This window comes from Lissotriton vulgaris, chromosome 6 (assembly GCF_964263255.1).
Source record: "Lissotriton vulgaris chromosome 6, aLisVul1.2, whole genome shotgun sequence".
In the NCBI taxonomy this organism is placed as follows: Eukaryota; Metazoa; Chordata; class Amphibia; order Caudata; family Salamandridae; genus Lissotriton; species Lissotriton vulgaris.
In genome coordinates, this window is record NC_141694.1 from 53,112,164 (window position 1) to 53,137,314 (window position 25,151).

Sequence of the window (25,151 nt, forward strand, 5' to 3'; positions counted from 1 at the left end):
TAATGTTTAAGGGTGTTGGGGTATTTTAAGGAGTAAGTGTGGGTTATGATTATGGGGTGCAGGGGTATTTAAAGGGAGCGGGGTGGACACCCAGAGCTGGAATGTACAGAACCTGGGAAGAAAAAACAATAAAATATTGGGCACAACGCTCGTTTTTTTCCCCCATAATCCCGCGCTCCGCACATGCCCACGCCCCCAGCACATGCCCACAGCACACGATATGAGACATGGCATGAAGGGCGGAACGTACCACACGCCCCCAGCGTTTGTCACGCCCCCCAGCACACGCCCACAGCACAACGCAGACACACCCATAAGGGACTACTTTGCTGGCACGGTTCTTTTACCTTTTAAATGTATATGGTGGGCGTCTGCATAGCCTATGTCCTTCTGCTGCAACTGCCCTTTCCAACGCTGTGTTTGGTGTTGTGATTGGTGCTGTGGTTCCTGAGATTACCCGCCTCAAAGGTTTAAGCTCTCTCTTTATTATATTAGTATAGATAGCCATTCCCACCCCCAAGACTGTTGTTCCCCCTGTTGGCACAGACTAAGCAATAGCCCTGGGGGATCGCCAAGGTAACCGCTGGGTTCGCATCTTCACGTAACCAAGTCTCCGTAAGAAACATTAAGTCTCAATCGTTATCTACGAAAGATTGGTGTATATCGAGTACTTGTTTAGGAAGAGACCTACAGTTAATTAGGTAGGCTTTTAAATCAGAGGGGCTGGAGGTCCTGGAAGGAGCGTGAACCGCAGCCTCTGCCTTCTGATTAGCAAATTTGGGGGTGAGGGTAAAATTGCTGTCATGTCCCTCTCTCTCAGTGTGGCACAGGAGGAGCCAGGGCATTTGTTGGGCCTAAGCTCCAGTAATTCCTCTCGACCCCCATCCTACTGTTATGCAGCAGGTATTTGAGCAGCATGGCTGGCGCTGGCCACGATACGGACGTGCACAGGCGCAGAAGGGCTTGCCTTTGGCGCACCCTCTGCTCGTCCGTGTCGCCGTGATGGTGATGATTAAGTAGCAGCCAGTCAACAGAGCTGGTCTGCTAACCCCCTGAGAATGGTGTCAGAGAAATGTCACTGCAGGAGCAAGGAAATATGGAGCTCAAGCAGGTATAAAGATGTTGCTGACCATAGGCAGACGTCGCCTCTCCTGGTCTTTAAATGGGTAGGATCCAGACCGTTTCAGACCTCTTCATGGTGGTTACTTGGAAGTCTGACTTGCCAATAGGCTGGCTAGATGTAAGGCACAAGGCACTCTAGAAAAACTGAAGTGAAGCTCTGCTTGCTGCAACAGTGGACACCTGGGGGCATATTACTAAGCATAAGCGATAATTATCGCTATGCTTGGTTAGCAGCAATAATTTTATCGCCGTGCTTCGCCGATTTTTATTGCTTAGGAGCCTTGCTATTATCAAGGTTTGTCTCCTAAGCGATAAAAATCGGCCGAAATGCATGAATATCGCTGAAAAGTCAGCGATATTCGGGACTTGGAAACCCAAATGTTCCTTGCCCAGCGTGAAGCAGAATTGCCTCAACACCGTCTCCTCTCGTCCCGGGCTGACAGGTGGGCTCTGGTCATTCCGGTAACCCGGATCCGCTGCAAAGTTCGATATGTATATACATATATAAATAAATCTCTTTCCTGCCTGATACTTTTATAATTCTTGCCTATTATGATACCCATTTTTAAGTTTTTCTGGTTAAATATCCTATTGTGGGCTTTGAATCATGTGCCAGTACTTAGCGTCATTTCATAGTTGCCATGCTGTGTTTATTTACTATGTCTAATGCTGTTCTACATAGAATGATTTCTGTTGTGTTTACCTGCAGCTGTCTTCTGTTGACATAAAGAAAATATGTCTCTCCCTATATAGTGTTTTTTCTCTCCGACTCTCATAATTATACTTTACAAGGTCCGTGCAATGTTAGACTAATGTTCTGATTTGTTACCTTTGCCTCACATTGTAAAGCGCTCTGATATCCTACGGGATCAAGTTCGCGCTATATAAAACTTTATAAATAAATAAATAAATAAATCCACCTACCATTGGATAACATAGCTAAGAACGGCTCAGAGTAGGCGTTAGCTTTTGGAGATATTCGCGCTTAGCGCGAATATTTCCAAAAGTTGGTAATCGAAGATAGCGATGTTAGCGACTGTTTTCAGTCGCTAACATCTTGGCACGCCCACTTTGCATGTCATTAGCGATAATTATCGCTGACATGCAAAGTGGGCCCCTAAATGCCCGCTATCACCTACAAGCTGTCGCTAACTGGTGTTAGCGACAGCTTGGTAATAGGGCGATAAAATTATCGCCACATTAGCGGGAAAAAGTCCCGCTAATGCGGCGATAATGGCCCTTGGTAATATGCCCCCTGGCTCTTTCCCTTCAGTGTGCAGGCTCACACCTAAAAGTTGATGTCATTGGGATAACACCACAGCTCTCACAGCGCACTAGACTTCACTTGATTCCACTTTGCAAGCAAGAAGGGAAAACAAGATTTCTGGACACTTAATCTTTTCCTGCCGGATGCAAGTAGGTTTGCACTTATTGAAAGAAGTTGTTCATGAGTAGCTCCTTCAAGTTAATATTGAACAGGCCACCCACCCTATGAACAATTCCAACTCTTTTTAAATGCTATGAGGGACATAGTTGATAGCCATTCACCAATGAGTACTTAAAAGTATGTAATCACCGTCATCATAATACTCATCACTGCTATGGGCCAAGTCATAGTCATGGGCTTCATCATAATAGATGACGGGCGCGTTGAAGGACGCAATGCTGATATCGCTCACCAAAGTATCTGGGCCCACTGTTGGCTCTGGAATCCCTGCAGCAACAGACAACATAAATAAGCAAATTAAAACAGGCATAGAGCACTTCAAGTTATAACAACATTTTGGAAGATTTATTTCTCTTGTACTCTTCAACAACATGAGGCAACAACGACAGAATCATTGTTTTCAATAGTAGCCAAGCTGGGGAGATAAATTATGGGGTAATACACCCCTTACAGAGAGGTGTATATCCTGTCTGTCAGAGGTTGAAATTGTGGTATGTTCAATGCAGCCTGATCAATACATCACTTGGATATTTGAGGTTAAAGCACAATTTAAGAGTTACATACCTGTATCTTCTGCTTTGTGATGTTCATCTCTTTAACATAAGCCATCTGGATGAAAAGGATCTACAGTTAGACTTGAAGGAAAGGGAGTCAACAAAGCCCTCCGAGTTCTATTTTACGCTTCTGAAAAGATGCCAACCTGTTCTTTAAAAGGGAAGGGCCAAGGGAAGTTACTTTATAGGTGAATAATGGCTCTGTATTCAGGAAGATGAGAATGTTTCAGCAGGAGCATGTTAACGTCCTTGTCTTTCAAGCTTTTCTCCAAAAATTGCTGTTTATGGGATAATGGGAAGCACAGTCACTCTTAAAAACCTTTACTGGAACATGGTCTTCCCTGCTGCTTTCACCAAGTTCTCCATGAACCACCAAATTTCTGCCTATAAAAAGTTTCTAGGCCTCACACGACAGGCTAGGAGAGCAAGAGTAAGGTTGGAGCTGGGTCTTATCCTCCTGGACATTACTTGCTCAGGGGACTTTCTAAAATATTATATTAGCACCCTGCGTGCCCCAGCAAACTCATTAAAAAATTCAAATTAAAACAATTTTTGAAGAAAGCGGATCTTCATGGCAGGCACAGCTGGTAGCAGCCATAAGATTACTGGAAATAGAAGCCCAAAACTTGCATAACGCAGACATTCACCTTATCTGCCTGGAAAAGAACAGTGAATAAACAGGTCAAGAGAAAATCGTATGAAAGTGACCCGGACAGCCTACATCATCGACACAATCTCTCTTCTCTGGATACTTCCTACATTGTAGGGAAAATCACAGCCTTAATTTGAGCAAGCACTGACAGACCCGACCCGTAAAAGAATTACCTACATGAGACTTCTTGCACTGCCCACTGCAGACTTTAATCCAACCTGGGCCCGGCTGGACAATTTAGTCACAAGTCGTCTTTGTAGTTACCATTGTGAATCCTGGCTCCATTTGCTGTGCTGTTGCCCAAAGTTAGCAAGCGAGCGGCACCGACTGGTAATCCCTATCTGTAGATCCCATGGCCTTCTTCGATGCAGAGAGAATCAGACTTGTGTTCTCCGCTAATACAGCTCAAACAGCTGCAAGGCTAGGGAAATTTACAGACGCAATCTGGGCCGCACTGACACAGAAAAACTGGCTGGTCGTCAAGCAAGAGAGACTTTGAGAAAACTCCTCTCCAAGTTTTATGCACGTGCACTTTATTGCCAGATTGGACACCGGTTAATGTTTTAATTCCCTCTAGTTTTAGTAATCTTTGTGTTTTAATTTTTTTTCCTTATCTATAGTACACTGAAATATTAGTATATTGGAACGATTTTAAGTAGTTGAACAATAAAGCTTATAACATTATAACATAACATGGTCACCAGGGGCCTAATCTGCACGGGTACCCGTAGGTGGAGACCTAATGGAATTCAGAAATCATTTGTATGTGTCCGACTCCCCATTTTGAATTAGTGACAATATGCATAGTCTGGTGGAAGTTCCCAGACTCTGACAAACAGGCTAACTGTCTACCACACTGGCGGTTCAAATCCAACCTCTATTCTGGGGACAGTCGACAAGTTACCAGTAGCATGCATGCTCTTTGTCAGTATCTGGAAGTGGTAATTAAATACACGCAAAATTCAGGTAGATCTTCACCAAACCAGTTTCTTGTCTACATTGTAAATAAAAGATTTGATTATAGAAAGGAATATGTTACTTACCCTGTAAGCATCTGTTCTTTGCATGTAGTGCTGTAGATTCACATGCTTTATATAAGTCCACTATCTAGTGTTGGGCTCAGATGATTACAAGTTGCTTTTGTTCCAAGAAGTTTTCTTTGAGTCACAAGGCTGTGTGACTCCTCTTCTTGGGAATACTGTGCATGGTCATTAACGCCATCTTCTGATTGTTTATCCATGGATAGGTGAGAATGTAAGAATACTTCATATGTAAGCATTGAGATGTCCATGCGTTTGAATGAAATAATGTATATGGACTGCAACCTACATAAGAATGTTTGGGAAGGAAGGATGGTGCATATGAATCTACAGCACTACTTGCCAAGAACAGTTGCTTACAGGGTAAGAAACATAATTTGTTCAAGGCAAGTGTGCTATAGATACACATGCTTTGCATAGACTGTAAAGCAGTCCCTCTCCTTAGGCAGTGGTTACCTTGTCGGGGTTGCAGTTGTTTGAAAAAGAGTCTTAAGTACTGCCTGTCAAGCATTGGCTTGTTGGCGTGCAAATAAATCTACACAATAATGTTTTTGAAGGTGTGTGGAGTAGACCATGTTGCTGATTTGCAAATGTCAGCAATAGGAATGTTCCCTTAAAAAGCCATAGAAGCTCTAATTTTTCTAGTGGAGTGTGCTTTTGGTGGAACAGGTAAACATCGTTTAGCTTTTGCATAGCATGTCTGGATGCATTTAACTATCCATCTTGAAGGAAAATGCTACTTACCAGTATGCACCTGTTCTTGGCATGTAGAGCTGCAGAGTTGTACACTACGCATAGATCGCCATCTGGTGTTGGGCTTGGATGCCTACACTTTGTTGTTGTTATGTTATGTTATGTTATATTTATTTTTATATAACGCACGGCTACTCAAAAAGAGTGTCCCGGCGCTTTTGATAATGAGACCTACAGCAGAATAACACAACACAGTAATAAAAGCATAGTGGAAAGCAGAACAGAAAAAAAAGAAAACAGCATAGAGGGCAAACATGGTACCAAAAGGGAGGGTTAACCCAATAAAGTCACTGGGACCTGGGTATCTAGAGGGCAAACAGCCAGGTTTTAAGGCCCTTCCTGAATGCAAGTAAACTAGTAGCTCCGCGGAGTGTCAGCGGCAAGGTGTTCCGCAGCTGTGGCGCCAGCAGTCCAAAGGAGCGGCCTCCAATGCGAGCTCTCTTTACGCGCGGCACAGCTGCCAGAAACAGAGATTCTGATCTGAGAGAGCGGGCCGGGTGGTAAAAGGCGAGTCTCCTTTGGAGATACTTAGCTCCCATAGCATGAAGAGCTTTGTAGGCCAAAGTTAATGCCTTGAAAGCAATCCGTTTACGGATAGGCAGCCAATGAAGGGTCTGCAAAAGGCCAGCAGCGCTGGCTCGCCTGTTTAGGCCATAAATGGCCCTCGCGGCCGCATTCTGCACAACTTGGAGCCGCTGCAGCAGATACTCTGGCAGGCCCAGGTAGAGGACGTTGGAATAATCCAATCTTGAGCCGATCAGAGCCTGCACAGTCAGCTTCCTGTGTTCCTCAGACAGGAGAGGTAGAAACCTCCGCAGCGTCTTGAGGAGGCCGAAACATGTACCCGTCACCCCTAGGATCTGGGATCTCAGCGTCAGACCCTTGTCCATCTTGACCCCTAGGTTCTTAGCTACTTGGGATGAACAGGACGGAGGAAACATGTTAATGGGCCACCAAGCTTGCCAGTCTGGATCCAAGGCACACCCGAAGAAGAGTACCTCAGACTTATCTGAGTTGCACTTGAGGCTGTTCAGCTGGAACCATTTAAAAACAGCCCCAAGGCAATTCCGGATACTCTCTCCATCGAAGTCTCCTCCCTTCTTACAAGAAAAGAGGAGCTGGGTGTCGTCGGCGTAGGATACGATCTGGGCCCCGAACGACTCCGCCAACGCCGCCATAGGGGTCATAAAGATGTTAAAAAGGGTCGGGCTCAATACAGAGCCCTGCGGAACCCCGACTCCCAATGGCGGCATCACGGCAGAGTCTGGGGAGGCCCAGACCGTTTGTCGGCGGCCAGCTAGGAAAGATGAAAACCAGCTGAGCACCGTCCCCCGTAGGCCAATCTCATAGAGTCTTGCGAGAAGGCCCTCATGGGGGACGGTGTCGAAGGCCGCCGACAGATCCAACATAACCAGCATGGCTTTGCCCCCGGAGTCCAGTACCCCTTTAATGGCTTCTAACACCTCCAGGAGCGCGGTCTCTGTGCTTAGATTTGGGCGGAAGCCGGATTGGGTGGCGTGCAGAATCTCATATGTTTCCAGAAAATTGGAGAGCACCGTGTGTACATGCTTCTCCAAAATTTTCGTGAAAGCAGGCAGAAGAGAGATAGGCCTATAATTGACCAGAGCCTCAGGATCGAAACCAGGCTTCTTCAGCAAAGGGATGACCATTGCCTGCTTCCAGGCCTGCGGAACCACTCCCTGGCTCAGCGAGAGATTCAGGAGTGGATTCGCCAGCGGGTTTATAACTTCCGCCATTTTTGCCAGGAATTTGGCAGGGCAGGGGTCCAAGGGCGACCCAGATTTAAGATTGCCCATAAGCGCTAAGAAGGCAGGGGCTGAGATGGATGGAAAAACGGCCAGCACCGGGCCCAGCGGGGCCGAGAAGGCTGAGTCGTCCTCGGGGTTGGTCAGCCCCACGGGCGCCGCCAATGGAAAAGAGTCCTGGATAAGTTTAATCTTGCTGGTGAAAAAATTAGCAAGATCAGAAGCCCAGGACTTAGAGGGCACACCTTGGGATGCATTAGAACGAGGGGCCATAAATTCTCTAACTATGGTAAAAATCTCCTTACAGGAGTTAGAGGCAGCTTCTATCCTCCCTGCAAGATAGGCTTTTTTTCCTAGGCAAATGTCCCGCTGATAGGCCTTGACCGCTGTCTTGTAGGTCAGCCTTGCCACAGAGTCATATTGTGATCGCCAGGCTCTTTCAGCTGCCTTACACTGCTGCCGAGCGGTCGACAGTGCCGCAGTGAACCAGGGAGCCGAAACCCGTTTAGATGTTGAGCGGGGGGCCATCACCGGGGCAAGATCGTTAAGCCTATCCAATAGCCATGCTTGCAGAGACTCCAGGTCCCTCTCCAAATCTCCTGTAAGGGGGCATGGGTGATCCAGGGCGGCCTGAGCCAGCATAGCTGGAGTCACTCGATGATATGCCCTGGGGGCTCGGCCCTGTTGCTGAGACACGGGATTAGACGGTTTCGCCGTGCCTCTAACCAAATATTTGGCTAGTCTATGGTCTGACCAAAGCACCGGGATAATCTCCTTCACCTCCAAAGGAGATGTCGAGAAGACCTGGTCAAGAGTATGTCCCTTGTCGTGCGTTGGCCCCCGAAGGTAAGGGATCAGGCCTAGAGGGGCCGTAGCCTCCAGATGTTTGATGGTATCCGGGTCCGATGGATCATCCATACGAAAGTTAAAGTCCCCGGCCACAATGCAATGTTCTGCTTTCAGGGCCAGCCCCCATATAACCGACTCGAACTCTTCAAAGAAGGTTCCAGGTGGGCCAGGTGGCCTATATACTAATAGACCTTTAAAGGATTGGTGAGGCGCCAGAGTGATGGAAAAGGCAAGGGACTCAGAGCCACGGATGTCATCCACTGGCAGAATAGAACATGCCACGCATTTCTTCACCACTAATGCCACTCCACCACCGCTTCCCTTGAGTCTGTCCTTCCTGAAAACATTGTAATCAGGAGGGATAGCCATAGCAACATCGGGATTTGAGAATTCCCCCAGCCACGTCTCAGTCAGCATAAGACAGAGTGGCTTTTCCGTATCAAGGAGATCATAAATGTCTTGCGCATGTCTGCACGCTGATCTGGTGTTTAGCAGCAGGCAGAGATACCCAACACTGTCGATCTTTTTATTGGGAAGCCAAGACGAAGCACAGCTGGGGCGCCATCCGCATCCAGGGCAGCGTGACTTACCCCTGTAGCGACCGGGGAAAACTGTGCAGCAGCCACCCGAGGGATTTTGTAAGGAGCGTAGCTCACATGATGTATATCGGAGCATGGGGGGCCCAGGATCACATATGCCCGGTGGCTGAGCCCAGCCCGCTGTCCCGCTCGCCTCCGGGACGCTGGCGGGCGCAGACGGGCTGGACTCTGGCGTGACTCCGGCGGTGATCCGGCGTACCCACTGCGCGTGACCGCTGTGCGTAAGCATGACTTCCTTTAAGAGGAGGTCGTCGCCTGAGCTGCTAGAGCGTGCACCCCTCACCCAATATGGCCGCCACAAAAGCGCTGCTGCTCACACTACCAGCCCACAGGAACCGGGACCCGCCAAGCGCGGTGACAGTACCGATTATGGTGCAAGTGTGTGGAGATGACCCTTAAAAACAGGGGATAAGCAAATAAAGGTTAAAGAAAATATACAAGCAGGATTTTTAAAACACGCCGCTATATTGCTGTAAAGTGCGCGCCTCAGCTCAGCGTAACGCCGTGGAGCGCTCAGGTAGGTCTTGTGTCCGCTAGTGAAGTCAGCGGAGCTAAGGATGTCAAGACCGAGCCCCCTGGTTACCTCCCTTAAGAGGAGGTCGTCGCCTGAGCCGCTAGAGCGTGCACCCCTCACCCAATATGGCCTTTTTGTCTTGGAAGAGTCTTTGTAGTCACGAGATCGGTGACTCCTCCCTTGGACGACAGTTCGCATGGGCATCGACTCCATCCTCAGATTTGTTTTCGCCATGATGGGAAATGATGGAGTCAGTATGAAGTAAGAGATGTCAAAATGAATGTATCTAATTTAGATAATACTGGAACAGGTACAGGTTCCGGGGAAGCGGGTGGGCGTGTTCAACTCTGGGACGCTCACGGGCAGCCATGCGCTTTACAAATCTGTAAAATAAATAAATAAAATAAAAATATGCCAAGAACAGATGCATACTGGTAAGTAGCATTTTCCGTTCGAGGCATATGAGCTGCAGATTGTACACTATGCATAGACTGTACATCAGTGTCTCCCCTAGCGGTGGTCACCTGTATCTGTTGCAGTAGTTTGAAAAAGTTTTTTAAGAACAGCCTGGTCTACAGAAGCTTGTTGCTTAGCCTGCACGTCAACACAATAGTGTTTGGTGAAGGTGTGTGGTGTAGACCATGTTGCTGCTTTACATATGTCATCTAAGGGAATGTTCCCTAAATATGCCATGGAAGCTCCTAGCTTGCTTTTTGAATGTGCTCTAGGGGGAATTGTTAATGTGAGTTTAGCCTTTTGGTAGCATATCTGAATGCATTTTACTATCCACCTCGCAATCCCAGCTTTGGAGATGGGGCTACCTTTATGAAGTGGGGAGAAGGCTACAAACAGTTGTTTCGTTTTTTGAAAGGGCTTAGTCCTGTCAATGTAATAAAGTAGGGCTCTTTTGACGTCTAGAGTGTGAAGAGCTCTCTTTGCCACAGAGTCTGGGTTTTTGAAAAACACCGGTAACTCAACTGATTGGTTAAGATGAAAAGCAGAGATGACTTTGGGAAGGAATTTTGGATTTGTTCTGAGAACCACCTTGTTAGGATGTTTCTGTAAGAATGGTTCTCATATGGTTAAAGCCTGGATCTCACTTACCCTTCTAAGAGAGGTAATTGCGACAAGGAAAGCTACTTTCCATGTGAGGGACTGAAGTTCACATTTATGTAGGGGTTCAAATGGGCCTGGTAAGAACAATGTTTAAATTCCACACCGGAGAGGGTGGCAGTCTGGGAGGAATTATTCTTTTAAGGCCTTCCATAAAGGCTTTAATTGCAGGTACTCTAAATAATGATAAATGTTGTCTGTTTTGTAAATAAGCAGCAAGTGCAGCTAGATGTAATCGTATGGATGACTATGCTTTGTAAGTGTAGCAAATAACAAATGATATTCTGGATTGAAGCACTCAGTGCATCAATGTTATTGTTATTGCAGTAGAAGACAAATCTTTTCCATTTTGCTGCATAGCAACCTCTAGTAGTAGGGCGCCTGGCTTCTTTAATGATGTTCATAAAGTCCATTGGAAGGTTAAGATAACCGAACTCTAGGACTTCAGGAGACAGGATCGGGGTGTATTATCTCTCCATGGTTCCGCATTAGCAATGTTGGGGAGAGGCATAGTTTCAAGTGTGGAACTACTGAGAGTTCCAGTAGTGTTGTGAACCACGGTTGGCGTGTCCATGTGGGAGCCACCAGGATCATCTTGAGAGACTGTTGTTTGAGCTTGCGTACTACTAGGGAATCAGTGGGAGTGGCGGAAAAGCGTACGCAAAACTGCCTGACCAGTTCATCCATATCGCATTGCCCTTGGACAACTGGTGTGGAAACCTGGCAGCCAAGGTTGGGCATTTTGTATTTGTGTGTGTGGTGAACAGATCTATGTCTGGTTGACCCCACATTTGGAAAAATGGTTGAAGAACTTAGGGATGAAGTTCCCATTGGTGTATCTGCTGTGTCTGTCGACTTAGCAGATCCGCAATCTGATTGTGAACTCCTGGAAGATGTTCTGCCAGAAGGTATATGTTTTGTGGAATGGCCCATCTCCAAATGTTTTGTGCAAGCTAGGACAGCTACAAAGAATGTGTGCCTCCTTGTTCCTGAATGTAATACATGGCTGTCATGTTGTCTGTCCGGACTAGGACAGTCTTGTGCTGTAGATGTACTTTGAATGATTTTTATTTTTTTTATTTTTTTATTTCATCATCAGAAAAACAAAGTGTAAACAATTGATTATTTTGACATATATATCAGTTATAACAGAAATTATTCAATTAGTGCTTAGTCACTTAAAGTACCAAATGAAATGTACAACATATTCGTAAGAGGCAAAGTTTAAATAAGAACAAAAACCCAAAACAAAAAAAAATAAAAAAGATAGAAAAGAAAAGGGGAAAAAACATAAAAAAATATAATACAAAGAGGGCCAAGCAGTTTTTGGCCCCCCGACTATAATCTTGTAAGAATAAGCATGAATCTATCCCTCTTTTTATTTAACCGTCTAATTTAATTTTCCATTTTTCAACTGGGGCCCATATCTGCTTCCCAAGCTGCTTTGCCTTCACGCCATTGTTTTCATTTAGAGCATTCTCTAGAGTATAGATAGCTAATAATTTTGAGAGCCATTGTTGAAACGAAGAAGGATTAGAGTCTTTCCATACCGTTGCAATACAAAGCCGGCTCAGCGTCATTGCAATAAATAAAAATTCTTGATAGGGTACCTCCTGCCCCTCCTTTACCACCCCAAGAGCCATAATCTCATTAGTTAATTTAATTGAGATTTCCAATTCCTCTTTAAAGAATTCCTCCATAGATTGTTTAAAGGGATCTAGTTTAGGACAAGCTGCAAACATATGTATTGTGTCAGCCTCCGTACTCTGACACCTTGGGCAGAAGATCCCACTCGTACCCCCCCAGCGGGCTATTCTATGCGGTGTATAATATAAATCGTATAGGGTCTTATAATATTGTGCCTGCAGATTTGCAACCTTTAAAATAGTGTTTCCTAACCTGAGCGATTTTTCAGCCTCATTCCCTGATTTAATTTATTTCTCCATTTATCAAATACCTTCCCTCTGTCATCCTCATTATATTGGCATAATGCACCATATAGTTGAGAGATTGAGCATCCCTCCTCATCTCGAACAAATTCCATCAAGTCTACCCTAGTAAATTTACAATTGCCTGCTTGTTTTCTCTGCAGGACTGACCTTATCTGTAAATATTTACACAAGCGGCTCAACAACAAACGATCCAAATTATATAGCTGTTGCGCCCTTTCAAATGTTATTAGCCCTGATTGATCTGTGATGTCTCCAATTATGCTGACCCCAAGATTATCCCACCGCCTCATCACCTGATCATGGAATACATCTGGGAGAAGTTCATTCATATATAAAGGAGTATAAAAGTTCATTCTCCCTAATTTAATTTTCTTCCGGATAATTGACCAAGCTAAGATAGCCGCACCCAACACCTTGAACTTCGTTCTTTTATAATAGTTTAGCTCCTTGAAAGTAAGAAGTCCCTTATTAGAGTCCAAAACCAGCAGTTCAAATATATCCGGAATGCCAGCATTACCCCTCCAAATATCTTTCGTATTTCCACCGAGAAGTCCTTTACAATACTGAAGGACTGAAGCAAAATAATATGTCTTAAAGTCCGGTACTGCAAGGCCCCCCCCGTTCTTTAGAAAGTGCCAGCATCTTAATGGATCTTCGGGTTCTGCCCTTTGCCCATATAAAGCGATTACAAATCCCCTCTATTTCTTTAAACCACTTATTAGTAAATAATAAAGGAATCGTGCGGAATAAATATAACATTTTGGGCAGGAACAGCATTTTTATAACATTGCAGCGACCTATAACTGTTAAATGTAAATTGTCCATCCTGTCTAGGTCTAATTTTGCCTTTTTGAGAACTGGGGACAGATTTTCCTCCACTACCTTCGATAAGTCGGATGTTATATTCACACCCAAATAGACCGCAGACTCTATAACTCTTTCGTCCTGAATATTAACAAATTGATTTACAACTATTTGCGTTTTCCCTTGGTTCAATTTATACCCTGATAGAAAACCATATTTTTTAGCTTCATCCTCGATCTCTCTAATTGCTGTTATTGGTGTTGATGATGTGATTGCTAAATCGTCCACGTATCCCAATATTTTGGTCTCGTATCCGTTCAGCATAATTGGGCTGATATTTTTACTTTCTTCCATATATCTAATAAATGGATCAATATAACAGGCGAAGAGTAGAGGGGAGCAAGGACATCCTTGCCTAGTCCCACGTTCGATTTTTATTACCTCACTCAGTTCTCCCCCTACTCTCAGTCTGATACTCGGATTTTTATAAAGGGCCTTTAATGCCCCTATACATTTTTTCCCAAAGTTGCACTTAATCATTGTTGCACACAGGAAACCCCACGAGACCCTATCAAAAGCCTTTTCGTCGTCCAGCAATATTAAAGACATAGGGTCTCGTGAGGCAGTTGTACCATCCAGCAGCGCAAACACCCTTCTAATATGATCGGCAGTGCTCCTCCCCGGTATAAACCCGTGCTGCCAGTGTTAACTATCTTCCCAATTATCAAGCTTAGCCTATATGACAAAATTTTAGAATAGGCTTTACAATCACTATTCATTAAACTGATTGATCTGTATGACCTGGGATCCGTAGAGCTTTTATTCTTTTTTAGAAATACCACAATTGAAGCTTCTCTCCAAGACCCCGGAGGAGCTGCCCCGTTTTGTATAAGAACCATGAATCTATTAATGTCGGCTTCTAAGATCAGAAAGAACTTCTTATAAAACTCTAGTGGTATTAAATCAGGTCCGACAGCTTTCCCTGTCGGAAGATCTTTGAAAGCTCTTTGTACTTCTTCTAAGGTAAAGTTATTCTCAAGGGGATCGTTATCCTCTTTTGTTAGCTTATCTAGTGAGGCAGACTCTAAATATTGCTCAATTTCTGCTGTATCTGCTTCCCCATTATCCTGACTGTATAATTTCTTATAAAACTTCTGGAATACAGAACAAATTTCTTTTGGTGTTTTTACTATCACCCCTGCCTCCGTAGTCATTCCTGTTATCTGCCCCTAAGTACCCGCCTGCCGAGTTCTGATCGCTAGGATTCGTCCTACCTGTTCGCTGTATTCATGTTGCTCTTCCCTCCTCGCTAGATATTTACCAGCTGATTTTGTGGCATATGCTTCCCCCACAGTAGCTTTAGCCACTGCTAATTTTTGCATTACTTTTGTCACCTCCTCTTTCTCTCTTATATTTCTTATCAATTCCTCCTCTAGCTTTGCTACTAAGCTTATCTTCTTCTCAAGATCTTCTTTTTCCTGCTTATTCCGTCTGAGAGAGTAGCTTAGCGCTTCCCCCCTAATACCTGCCTTCATAGCATCCCATACTATTTGGGGCGACGCTGTCCCTCTATGGTTTTCCAGGAATTCTTTTAACCAAATTTCCATGTGGGTAAAATAATTTGTGTCTTGTAACCGTTCTCTCTCAAAAGTCCAGCTAGTTATATTTTTCTGAAAATATGGTATAGAGATCTCCATAGAGAGCGGATTATGATCCGACATCAATCTGGGCATTTTTTTACTTTCACCATCGGTATCAACGAGGGGGAGATCAAAAAGTAATCTAACCGAGCTAGAGTTTTATGGGGGGCAGAATAGTATGTGCTGCCTCCCCCTCCATTTGTATGTTCCCAAATATCGATCAACCCGTTGTCCTGCATGAGTTGAATCAAAGCTCTATGAGTTTTTTCTTTTTACCAGTAAACCTTGCAGGATCATCTTTCCACAACCCATTAAGGCCATTTATCTTTAAATCGCCACATAGTATAATGGGCAATGGGCAGTTGGATAGTAGAGAATTTATATGGATTAAGGTTTCTGGGTCATCATCTGTTGGTGCATAAATAGAACATAAAGTAAAGTTAAAACTTTGAATTTGGCACTCCATTAAGACCCACCGCCCGTGTCTATCTACCTGTTGTTTTTTTTTACTGCAATCCTATTTCCCCGAGCTAATATTGCAACCCCCCGTGTTCTCGTACCCTGAGTCGTGCATGTTAGTACTTTATACCCCAATTGTTCCAGTAAAGTTTTTGGAGAGATCTCTATATGTGTCTCCTGAACACAAATTAAATCAGCTTGTAGTGTTTTAAAATATTCTTTCAATTCCCTTCTTTTTCTTGCATCGTTTAATCCACATACATTAATTGTGACTATGCATATCATTTTTTTCTTTTTTCTTCCTTTTTCCTTCCCCCCTTTCTTTCTCCCCCTTTATTATGAAACCTTTCCTTATCTGATGATGATTTCCCCCCCTTTACTCCCCCAAAGGCCCCCCCACCCCTTTCCTCCCCTTGAGGCATCCTGGGTCCAGCCGGATCCAGGTGTGGGCGCTTGTTGGTCAGTACACCTCAGAGCCCTCCCCCCCCTCAGCCCTGCGTGACTGTATTATTTCCATACAGAAAAAAAAAAGTTTTTACGATCAAGGGTTCTTTTCTTTTACTCCTCTGTTGGACTTGGCCTTTTTCCCCCAAAATTTTTCGCTTTTGACCCCCTTACCTAGGATGTCTCCCCCATGGGATTAAACCTGTATAGGCCATGAGTGGTGTGAGACCCCTTTTGAAACATGTAATTACCTGACATAATGTGAGCACTTGTAAATATCCCCCATTTTGAAAACGCACCTGACTGAAATGTATTGCTTTTAAAATGGATGCCATGGCCATGGGTTTTGCCACTGGACTGACATAGGTCAGCGGTCTAGATAACATTACCCAGCAACCCCTAGCTTTTGGAGGGAAAGCCTGGCACCCAGGGTGCTCACCCCCTCCCCTAGAACCAGTTTAGGCTAGATGTGCCAACATTCTAGAAGGTCCTGGCACTGCCTGGGAGGAGGGTATAAATAGGGGAAGTGTCACCAGAGAGTCAGTCAGCGCTGGGACAAGGAAGGGAGGGGGACCTGCTGTGAGGTGCGACCGCCACATGGGCCTGTGAGCTGGGCCCTGCACCCCTATAAACCCCCCCGCTGCTGTCCCCTGGGCCCCTGACAAAGGAGGGCCCCTACCCAGGTCACTGACGCCGTTTTGGACCAGGTACCACGCCAGCGCTGCATGAGAGAAGCGCCCAGGAGGTGAGGAGTGGGACTGTCTACCCCCTCTTGTAAAGCTGTGGCCCTGTGGAAGTGCTGGGTCGTGAGGAGCAACCCGGGGAGGATTGTGCCCCCTACGCGCTGTGAGTCTAAAGACTGTTGCTGCCTGTGGAGCTGCCTGGGGAGGATTGTGCCCCCAAGGGACTGTGCCCTGTGATTGATGTGGCCCCCGAAGTGCTGTTGGCCCTGAGGACTGTGTGGGCAGAGAAGGGAGTAGTGCGCTGTGAATAGCGCCATTCTCCTGAGGAGAATCATGCTGGAGGAGCCTACCCTCGTTTCAGCGCGCTGTCTGTCGCATTATTAATAAATAATAAAAGGGAGCCTACCCCTTATCACAGCTGGAGATCACCGTCGCAGCCCGGGCGCTGAGGAAACTGTGAGGAGAAATAGCGCTGAGGAGCTACCCTCGTTTCAGCGCGCTGTCCGCTATATAATTAATTAAGTACAAGGGAGCCTATCCCTTATCGCCGCTGGAAATCACCGCCGCTGCCCGGCGCGACTGTGGAGGGGCCCCCGGCGCTGTGTCTAACGTCGCGGCGACCCCCGGTACCAGGAGGGGGCCGCCGATGAGGAGGTGAAGCCAGAAAGGGCCGGCATCACGTGACGGGGGCGCCCGGCCACGTCACTGGCCGCGCCCCCGCCCTCCGTGCATCCCTGGAGACCTGTGGGCATAGCCTCGGGCCGGCCGCGCTGTGATTGGCGGCCGGCAACACACCGCCAAGAGCAACGCAGCGATTGGCTGCCGGCCGGCAGCCAGAGAAGAAGCGGAAGACCGAAATCCCGGGATTGCGAAGAGCCCCGGTGAGAGTGACCGAAACGGGAGGCCACCCCGCCGGTCAGGGCCTGAAGGAGGCTGGGAGCATGAGCTGTTCTCGGCGGGGCCCTCGGAGACACCAGGAGAGCCCCGCTTGTGTCCCGCCTTCGTCCTTCCGCCGCCTTTAGAGATGGCAGCAAGAGGGAGCCCCGAGTGAAGAACCCGGAAGGAGGGAGGGGGCCTCGAGGCACATTGCCGGTGCCTGCCCCCTCCGCGTTGGAATTCGAGTTGGGGAAACCCCCTTCCCATGGGATCGGCACATCGCCTGCAGGGCTCCCAGTGGAAGAGGAGCCCAGACCCCGCAGCCTAGAAGCAGCCGGTGAGTGGGGCAGAGTGCAGTGGAGTTGGGGGGTGTGTCGGGGCATAGATCGGTGCCCGCCCCTGGGACAACCCTGATTTTACAGGTGCCCCATCTGGCAGCGGGCACCTGCACCTGAAGAGGTCTGGAGTCGGGGCATAGGGTCGGTGCCCGCCCCCTTCTCAGGGGAGACTATTGTTGGGCCCTGTTGGCCCTAACTCACCAGAAAGAGAGTCCTAGAACTGGGCAAGGACCTCAGTTAGGCCCCGGGACCGGTACAGGGACGAATTAACCCCTGAGTAGGGAAATGCTGAGACTGATAGGGAGCTGTACCTACAGGGGAGTGGGTCACTGAAATCCCTTAAGTTGCCCACTAGGTTGTGTAGGCCAGGAGTCCCTCTTCTAAAGTGCCAGGCCAGATAAAGAAATTGTGCCTATTTGAATGCCAGCTAGTGTAGGCCCTGGGATTTGGATAGTGGGGCAAGGCAGTGCTTTCGCTGAATTTCACGCCCAGTGTGTCAGTGTGCTTATGGCCTAAGGGCACGCCCCCATATAGGTTGGCTTGAGTGGGCCGGGAGGGAACAGATGCCTAAGGGAGCCTTCATTAGATGATGCACCAATGTGGAGGGTTAGGCTCATGCTCATGGGTTAATGCCTAATATCGCTCTATAATGTGTAAGCTTAATGTTCATGCAGAGGATTGGCTGTTGTGTACACCCTGCTGTTTATGTTTTTAGTGATGCCAACGTTCTGCCTGATGCTTGGGGAAGGTCCCATGCCAGTGGTTATTTTCCCTTGCCAAAGAGGAAACTTTGTTGTGCCTTTTATTACAGGTGTGCCCCTATGCTGGCCTGACGAGTTATTCCAGGCCCCTGGCTACGCCCCAAGTTTGTGAGCTGTAGTACTGATTTCTTACAGGTGTTCCTGTCTAATGTGTACTATGATGCCCTGATGTTTTCTTTTACAGGGGTTGGGTTGGTGTTAATGTGCATGAAGGTTAACTATGCTAATGTAGAACTTCTGCATTTACAGCCTTCCCTGTAGGATGAGAGTCTGAGTTGGCCCCGCCAGATTGGGCTCCAGACCTAATGACAAATTTTAACCCATCCTTTTTAGTACCGCTATGGACTATGGACTCAATCCCTTTTTGGTCCCATGTAAATAATCCCCCTCTGAAGTACTTGGCTCTGGTGCCAGTTGGCGCCATGTTATGATGACACTGTGAATGCATTTTTGCCTTGCAGGTTGGAGATACTAAACTGCTTAATTTCCAACTCAAACTGGTGTCCTGCCTCTTTTGTGGTGCGCCTGGTGTGTTGACTGAGGGTACTGCGTGAGTGCTTCACATGTCCTCCAAGTTTGGCCTGCCCGCTTGATGCCATGCTACCCCCTTTGAGACTTGGGCAACCCCCATTTCCAACATTTGGTGGCAGAGCGGTGGGATAGGACTTGTGTTTTTGCGCAGTACCACAGCGGCCACGGGTTACACTGCAAATAGAGCTTTGGATGTAATCTGAGCCTTGTTGTGGGGATTATTGTTTTTTGATTGCTTCCTCCTGAAGAGTGTTTTGAATTGTCCCCTTGTTCCACTGGGAGGGTGTGTCCCGGGTGTACCTCGCCACGATGGGGTTGATCTACCAGGAAGTGGAACTGATGGAATACACCGAACAGGAGGTGATAGACTTCCTCCTGGAGAGAGGGATACCCCCAGTAGGGAACATTAGGAGGAACCTGAAAAAAAAAGTAAAGGTTTTTGTATATTATTTCATATGTGAATAGCACTTAATATTGTTCTCCCGTTATTTTTTCACCAGCGAAAGATTCTTAATATGACACTTATTTTTTTTTGTTTCACATAGGAAAGAAATAAGTTCTTGCCTGTATCCCCAGTCTATTTTTTCACCGTCTCAGAAATTTCTTTAAGATAGTTTTCTGCCTGTATTTCACTAGTGAAGCTCCGAGTTGATCCTCTGAATATTATTTTCAATCTTGCCGGGTTTTGTAAATACACTTTCGCACCAATCTGTTCAAAAGGGTTAAATAGCTGTCTCAGCCTCCATCTCCTCTCTACAGTCGCGTGGGCAAAATCTGGTCTAACAAAATATGTACTACCATTATATTCTCGCTTGCTTGTAGGGCGAGCTAAGTCATATATGGAGTCCCGAAGTAAAAAGTTTCCAAAAAACACCAGCATTGCCCTTGGATATTTTGATTGATTCTCTGTTTTTTTAGACTGAGTAAGAGGAAAACGATGGTCTCTTTGACCTTCTCTCTCTAATTCCCAGGTTTGCAATTCGGGCATAGATGATTTAAGGAGTTTAATTATGTACCCCCTTGGGTTGTTGTCTTCAACACCTTCTGGGAGCCCCATGAATCGCAGATTATTCCGCCTGGCTCTATTTTCCTGGCAAGATGGCGTCAGTGGGAGAAGTCACTGACTGAGCTCTCTCCCACCCCCTGGAAGTCGTGCGTGAGAGCTTAGGGTGAATCAAGGGAGAATGAAGTGACTTGACCTGCTGCTCCTTTCCACGGGCAGGCAAACGCACGAGTGATCCTTATCGTGCTGGTGACTAATAATTGGAACTAAATGAGAGAAATATTGCCTCGATTATTAGGGGGTCAACAGCAGCTATTGTGTGAAGTCGAGTTTTGAAACCAGGAGAGAACCATGATACATGGAAAACTGGAGATTCGAGACACGCTCTACTTTTCCTTTCCGGATCTGAAGACTCGACCCGCACTGACAATTAATTAGTATTGACACTGAGCAATTGAGGCCGTTTTGCTAAGGGTTTGTGAATCGCCTGTATTCGCTCGAGAGGCTGTTACTCATCACCTGATAGCATCATCTGATATTTGACATTGTCTGGCTAAATTGGGACGACGTGGTTGTCAACAATTCACTGGCAGCTTATGGTAAAAGAGAGATCATGGATTCATGGATTTTCAACGGCTGCTTTTGCTGCATTTCCCCGTGCCCTGCTCTCTCCTCCTCGTTGCCAGTTCTTCCTGTAATTGCTAACCAGCAATTGTGCTGCTTGATGGACCGGCTCGATAGCCCAGATTTTGAAGTTGAAAGGTGAGGAGCGGGTGCAGGGTGGCGGCAGCGGTCAAGGATTTTTAGACGGATTACATACGAGCTAGGAGCAACAAAGACTGTGTGATAGCGTTTACAGTTTACGGCTTCTTGTTACAGTACTCGTACCCGTTGGTATGCTGGTGCGGTAGCACGAGTACGAGAGGGAGTTTGTGCTTGGTGACGCGAGTTAGGCAGAGGTATTAAACTCAAGGAAAATACCGAGGAGAGTACTGAGCTACAAGTAACAAAGCTCACGACAGATACACAGAGCGCTACAAAGTAAAAGACATTTACCTCTGTTCTCTGCCTCTCTACCTGGAGCAGTTCCACTTTGCTTGCCAGAAAGGGTCTGATCCTGCCCTGGTCTCATCTACCAATCACTTGGTCGGAGGCCGACAGCGGTTACTTGTACCTAGTAAGCCCGGGAGAAAAAGAAGGAGACCCTGCTCTTAAAGTCCCACACCCATAATAGCGAATAATGCGAGAAGAGCTTCGATGGAAACTTCAGGGGCAGCATCATAAGCATTATAGGCATAAAGACATTGTTCCACGAAAGAGATTGAGTGGGAGGAAGAAATTCGACCTATTATGTGTTTTATTGTGTGGTAATAAAATCATAGAGGCTGCAGTGACAGCAGCTATAGCTGCCCAGGGACTTGTCAAGGAACCACAAAGCGATAGGCAATGCCCACAAATAACATGGAATAGTCAAGATTCTGAAGGTGGTAGAAGCAGATCTGACCTTCAGTGGCCTTTGTGTCCTTTGTGTCAACTCAACTGCCAGGTGAAGGGATGCGATCAATATATAATCTTGAATATTAGGGGTATTTCAAACACCCCAAAACTAAGAAACTCAGGGCAGAAAGCAATCTCAGCATACTCTACCCAGATAAAGTCAGCAAAGCAAAGCGACGAAACCAGGAATATCGGGAGAGCTATAAAGCACGAAGAGATAGGTAAGATGAACAAGATGGACACAGAAAGGATGGAGAATATCCAAGAAAGTGTTCAGAAGGAGCTATGTGAATTACTGGATCAAAGCTCGGTCGATGATCTAGCTATGTTTCAATTAAATACCCTGGGTGCACAATGGAATGAGGAGCTCGAACCTAATGAACCTAATGAGAAAGGACTAGATGTAGACAGCGACCATACCCTGAAAATATTGCCGCAAAGACGAGAAACTAGAGGGACCAAAGCAAGAGATGTAAAAAATAAGGAACAAGAGTAAGATGGGGGGAAAGAGAGAGCCAAAGGCAATGTGAAAGAGAAACAGAAGGGGAAGGAGGATGACAGAGGTAACAGAAGGGGTCTAGAAAAAGATCAAGACAAGGACAATGACAAAGATAAAGCTAAAATTATGTACTACGGAGTACAACATGGGGCTAATGAAAAACTAAAAAAGGAAAAAAAAAGCGACAGACAGGCAGCAAAAGGCAATGGCGCAGAATCAGACAAAAGGAAGGAAAAAACTAAGGAGAAGGAGAAGGAGACAGACTATGGAGGCACTGAAGAGATGGAATTAATGATAAAGAAAGCTAAACGCTTGCAGACTATTAAAGAATTAAAGGCAAATGCAAAGATGATGGGAGAATCAACTGCATTGCAGCCTAGTATATTAAATATCTTTAGTCCAGTGCCCAAAACAGGGGCAAATAAAGGGCTGAGTCACACGGTAATAACCCAGGTGTCAGTAAAACCGGATAGGGAAAGTGAAAGACTCAATTTAGTGACTAATGGGCAAGTAAATCTAAATCCCCCACCTGATAAACCACTTTTGCTAGGAAATGATACAAATTCTGAGGAATCTGATGTAGATATATATGAGACTGGGATCTCGACTGCTAGCGAGACGAGTGGTGTCAAAAAAAGTCGAGACCAAGAAACATCATCCCAGGAAAATTCAGGTCGCTCTGGAACAAGGAAAGAGAGTGATCCTGGACAAGGAAGCACACCCAGGAAAAAACTGGAGAAAAGAAGAATAAGGAATAAAAGACTAAATAAATCTACCTACGATGAAACCACCGATCAAGGAAGTAACACAGAATTGACTAATCCTCGGAAAAACTTAAAACCTGAAAAATCAAGAAAAACAACGGTGAATCAGGAAAGTGGGGAGGAATCTATTGCGGACATCTCTGAATACGATGAGGCAGAAGAAGTAAAGGATCCGTCTCTGAAAGATATATTGATTTCAATAAGGAAACTGCACAAAGATGTTAAAACAGACACACAAAAGAACCACCTTACTATTCAAAAGCTCCAAGGGGCAGTAAATAAAGTGGGTAGCACTTGTCTGGCGATTTCTGAAAGGATGATATCAGTAGAGACACGAACTGACCATCTGGAAAAAGATGTACTTGGAATGATTTTAATGCTAGAAATATTGCCAGTAATTCTAGGTGACTTTTGTAGAGCAGTTTTTGTTGAGTGGTCCATTTGCCTTGAATTGTGTGGTTTAGGAGATGGGCTCCCCAGCCGGTGAGTGATGCGTCTGCTGTTAGCACTACCTGTGGAACCGGCTCCAGAACGGCCGCCCTTTGGACACGTTTAGTGTGTTCCACCACTGCAAAGAGCGATGTGTGCAGCTGTCCACCAACACCCGATCTGTAAGTTGTCCTTGAGCTTGGTTCCACTGATGTGTCCCCTAGAAACTAATGTATGTTGGAGGGCTGAAAATTTGACTTGGGGTAGTTTACTGTCAATCCCAAGTCGTGTAGCAGCTGGATGGTTAGATGAGTGTGATGAACACACTGGTTGAATGACTTGGATTTTATTAGCCAGTCATAGAGATATGGAAAGACATGGATTTCTTGTCTTCTCAAGTGTGCTGCTACTACTGCAAGGCACTTTGTGAACACTCTGGGTGCAGTGGTCACCCCGAATGGAAGGGCTTTGAACTGATAGTGTTGTCCATCTACTATGAACCTTCCTGGGAGCAGGGTGTATGGAAATGTGGAAGTAGGCGTCCTTGAGATCTAGTGTGGCAAGGAAGTGGCCTTGTTGAAGTAGTGGGAGGACCTGTTGGAGGGTGATCATATGAAAATGATCGGACTGTATATAGAGATTGAGGGGTCTGAGGTCGAGTATTTGCCTTCGGGTCCCGTCCTTTTTGGGGATTAGGAAATACAGGGCCATATGTAGGTGGCCAAATACCGATCGGTAACACCGAAAATGGCTCATTTTCGGTGTTACCGACAAATATGTAGCCATGTGAGATGTAGGTAATACCGAATAGGATCGATAATAACGAATCGGTAAAAACCTTCCGTCACCGAATCGGAATTACCGAAACAATGAGATCCGAATCGGTAGAAACGAATCGGTAAAACCCCCAAATATGCTATGTAGCAAACCCCGGTATTACCGAATTTGGCCAAAATCGGTGATAACGATTCGCTAATTACCACGTTTCTGGAGCATGTGGTAATCAGGAGGAGTCTATATAAACACACCCAAAATGCATCTGTATGACCACAATGGCAGGCCTCTATCTCATAGCAAGGCGCCTACGGCTGGGAGCAGCAGGAATGAGGATCTGGAGACGTGAGGAGCAGGTGTACAGAGTACGCATCACTCTGTTCCAGTTGACAGACGCTGAAATCCACGAGAGATACAGATTGCACCCAGACACCATCCTGGAGCTAATACGGGACCTAACACCCTATCTGGAGCATCAGACACCAAGGGCCCACGCAATCCCCCCCCCCATGTCCAAGTACTCTGCTGCCTGCACCTGCTAGCATCAGGAAGTTTCCAGGGTGTGATAGCAGCAGTGGGTGGAGTATCACAGAGCTGCCTCTCCCGGATCTTCAACACCTTCCTAGACGCCATGATGGACAGAATGGAACATTACATATCCTTCCCCAGTACGCAGGTGGAGCTGCAGAGAACCAAGCTGGAGTTCTATCAAATTGCCCACTTCCCCCACGTGATCGGCTGCATCGATGGGACCCACATTCCCATCTGCCCACCTGCAGCAAGTGAATACATTTACAGGAACCGCAAATCCACCCACTCAATCAATGTGCAGGTGATCTGCAATGCCAAACACATTATCACAGACATTGTGGCCAAATACCCCGGGAGTACCCACGATGCTTACATCTTCAGGAACAGTGGCATACATACACGTCTGCTTGCTGGTGAATTTGCCGACGGACACATACTAGGTAAGTAAATGTCACACACCCTGATGTACACCCTGCCACAAGCTGTTGGTCACACCAATCAATGCCACTTACTTCTCTTCATAGGTGACAGCGCATATGCCCTCCGGCCGTATCTCCTCACACCATATCTGAACCCAACCACCCGAAGGGAGAGGAGATACAATGTGGCACATAGGAGCACACGCAACGTGGTGGAGCGCACTTTTGGTATGCTCAAAAGCAGATTCCGTTGCCTCCACAAAACAGGAGGTGCGCGTCTGTACAGCCCCTTAAAATGTTGCAAGATTATTGCTACGTGTGCAATGCTACACAATCTG

General features: G+C 46.3%; 1 protein-coding gene across 4 annotated transcripts in view; it reads right to left on the reverse strand.

Moving 5' to 3' along the window:
* Positions 1–25,151, reverse strand: part of LOC147706778 (uncharacterized) — a 475,050-nt gene that overhangs the window by 95,557 nt on the left and 354,342 nt on the right. For all 4 annotated transcript variants that reach the window (XM_086925910.1, XM_086925909.1, XM_086925907.1 and 1 more), the window contains one exon: positions 2,699–2,836. In XM_086925910.1, coding sequence (XP_086782036.1) covers positions 2,699–2,836 — 138 coding nt within the window. The remainder of the gene's footprint in view (positions 1–2,698; positions 2,837–25,151) is intronic.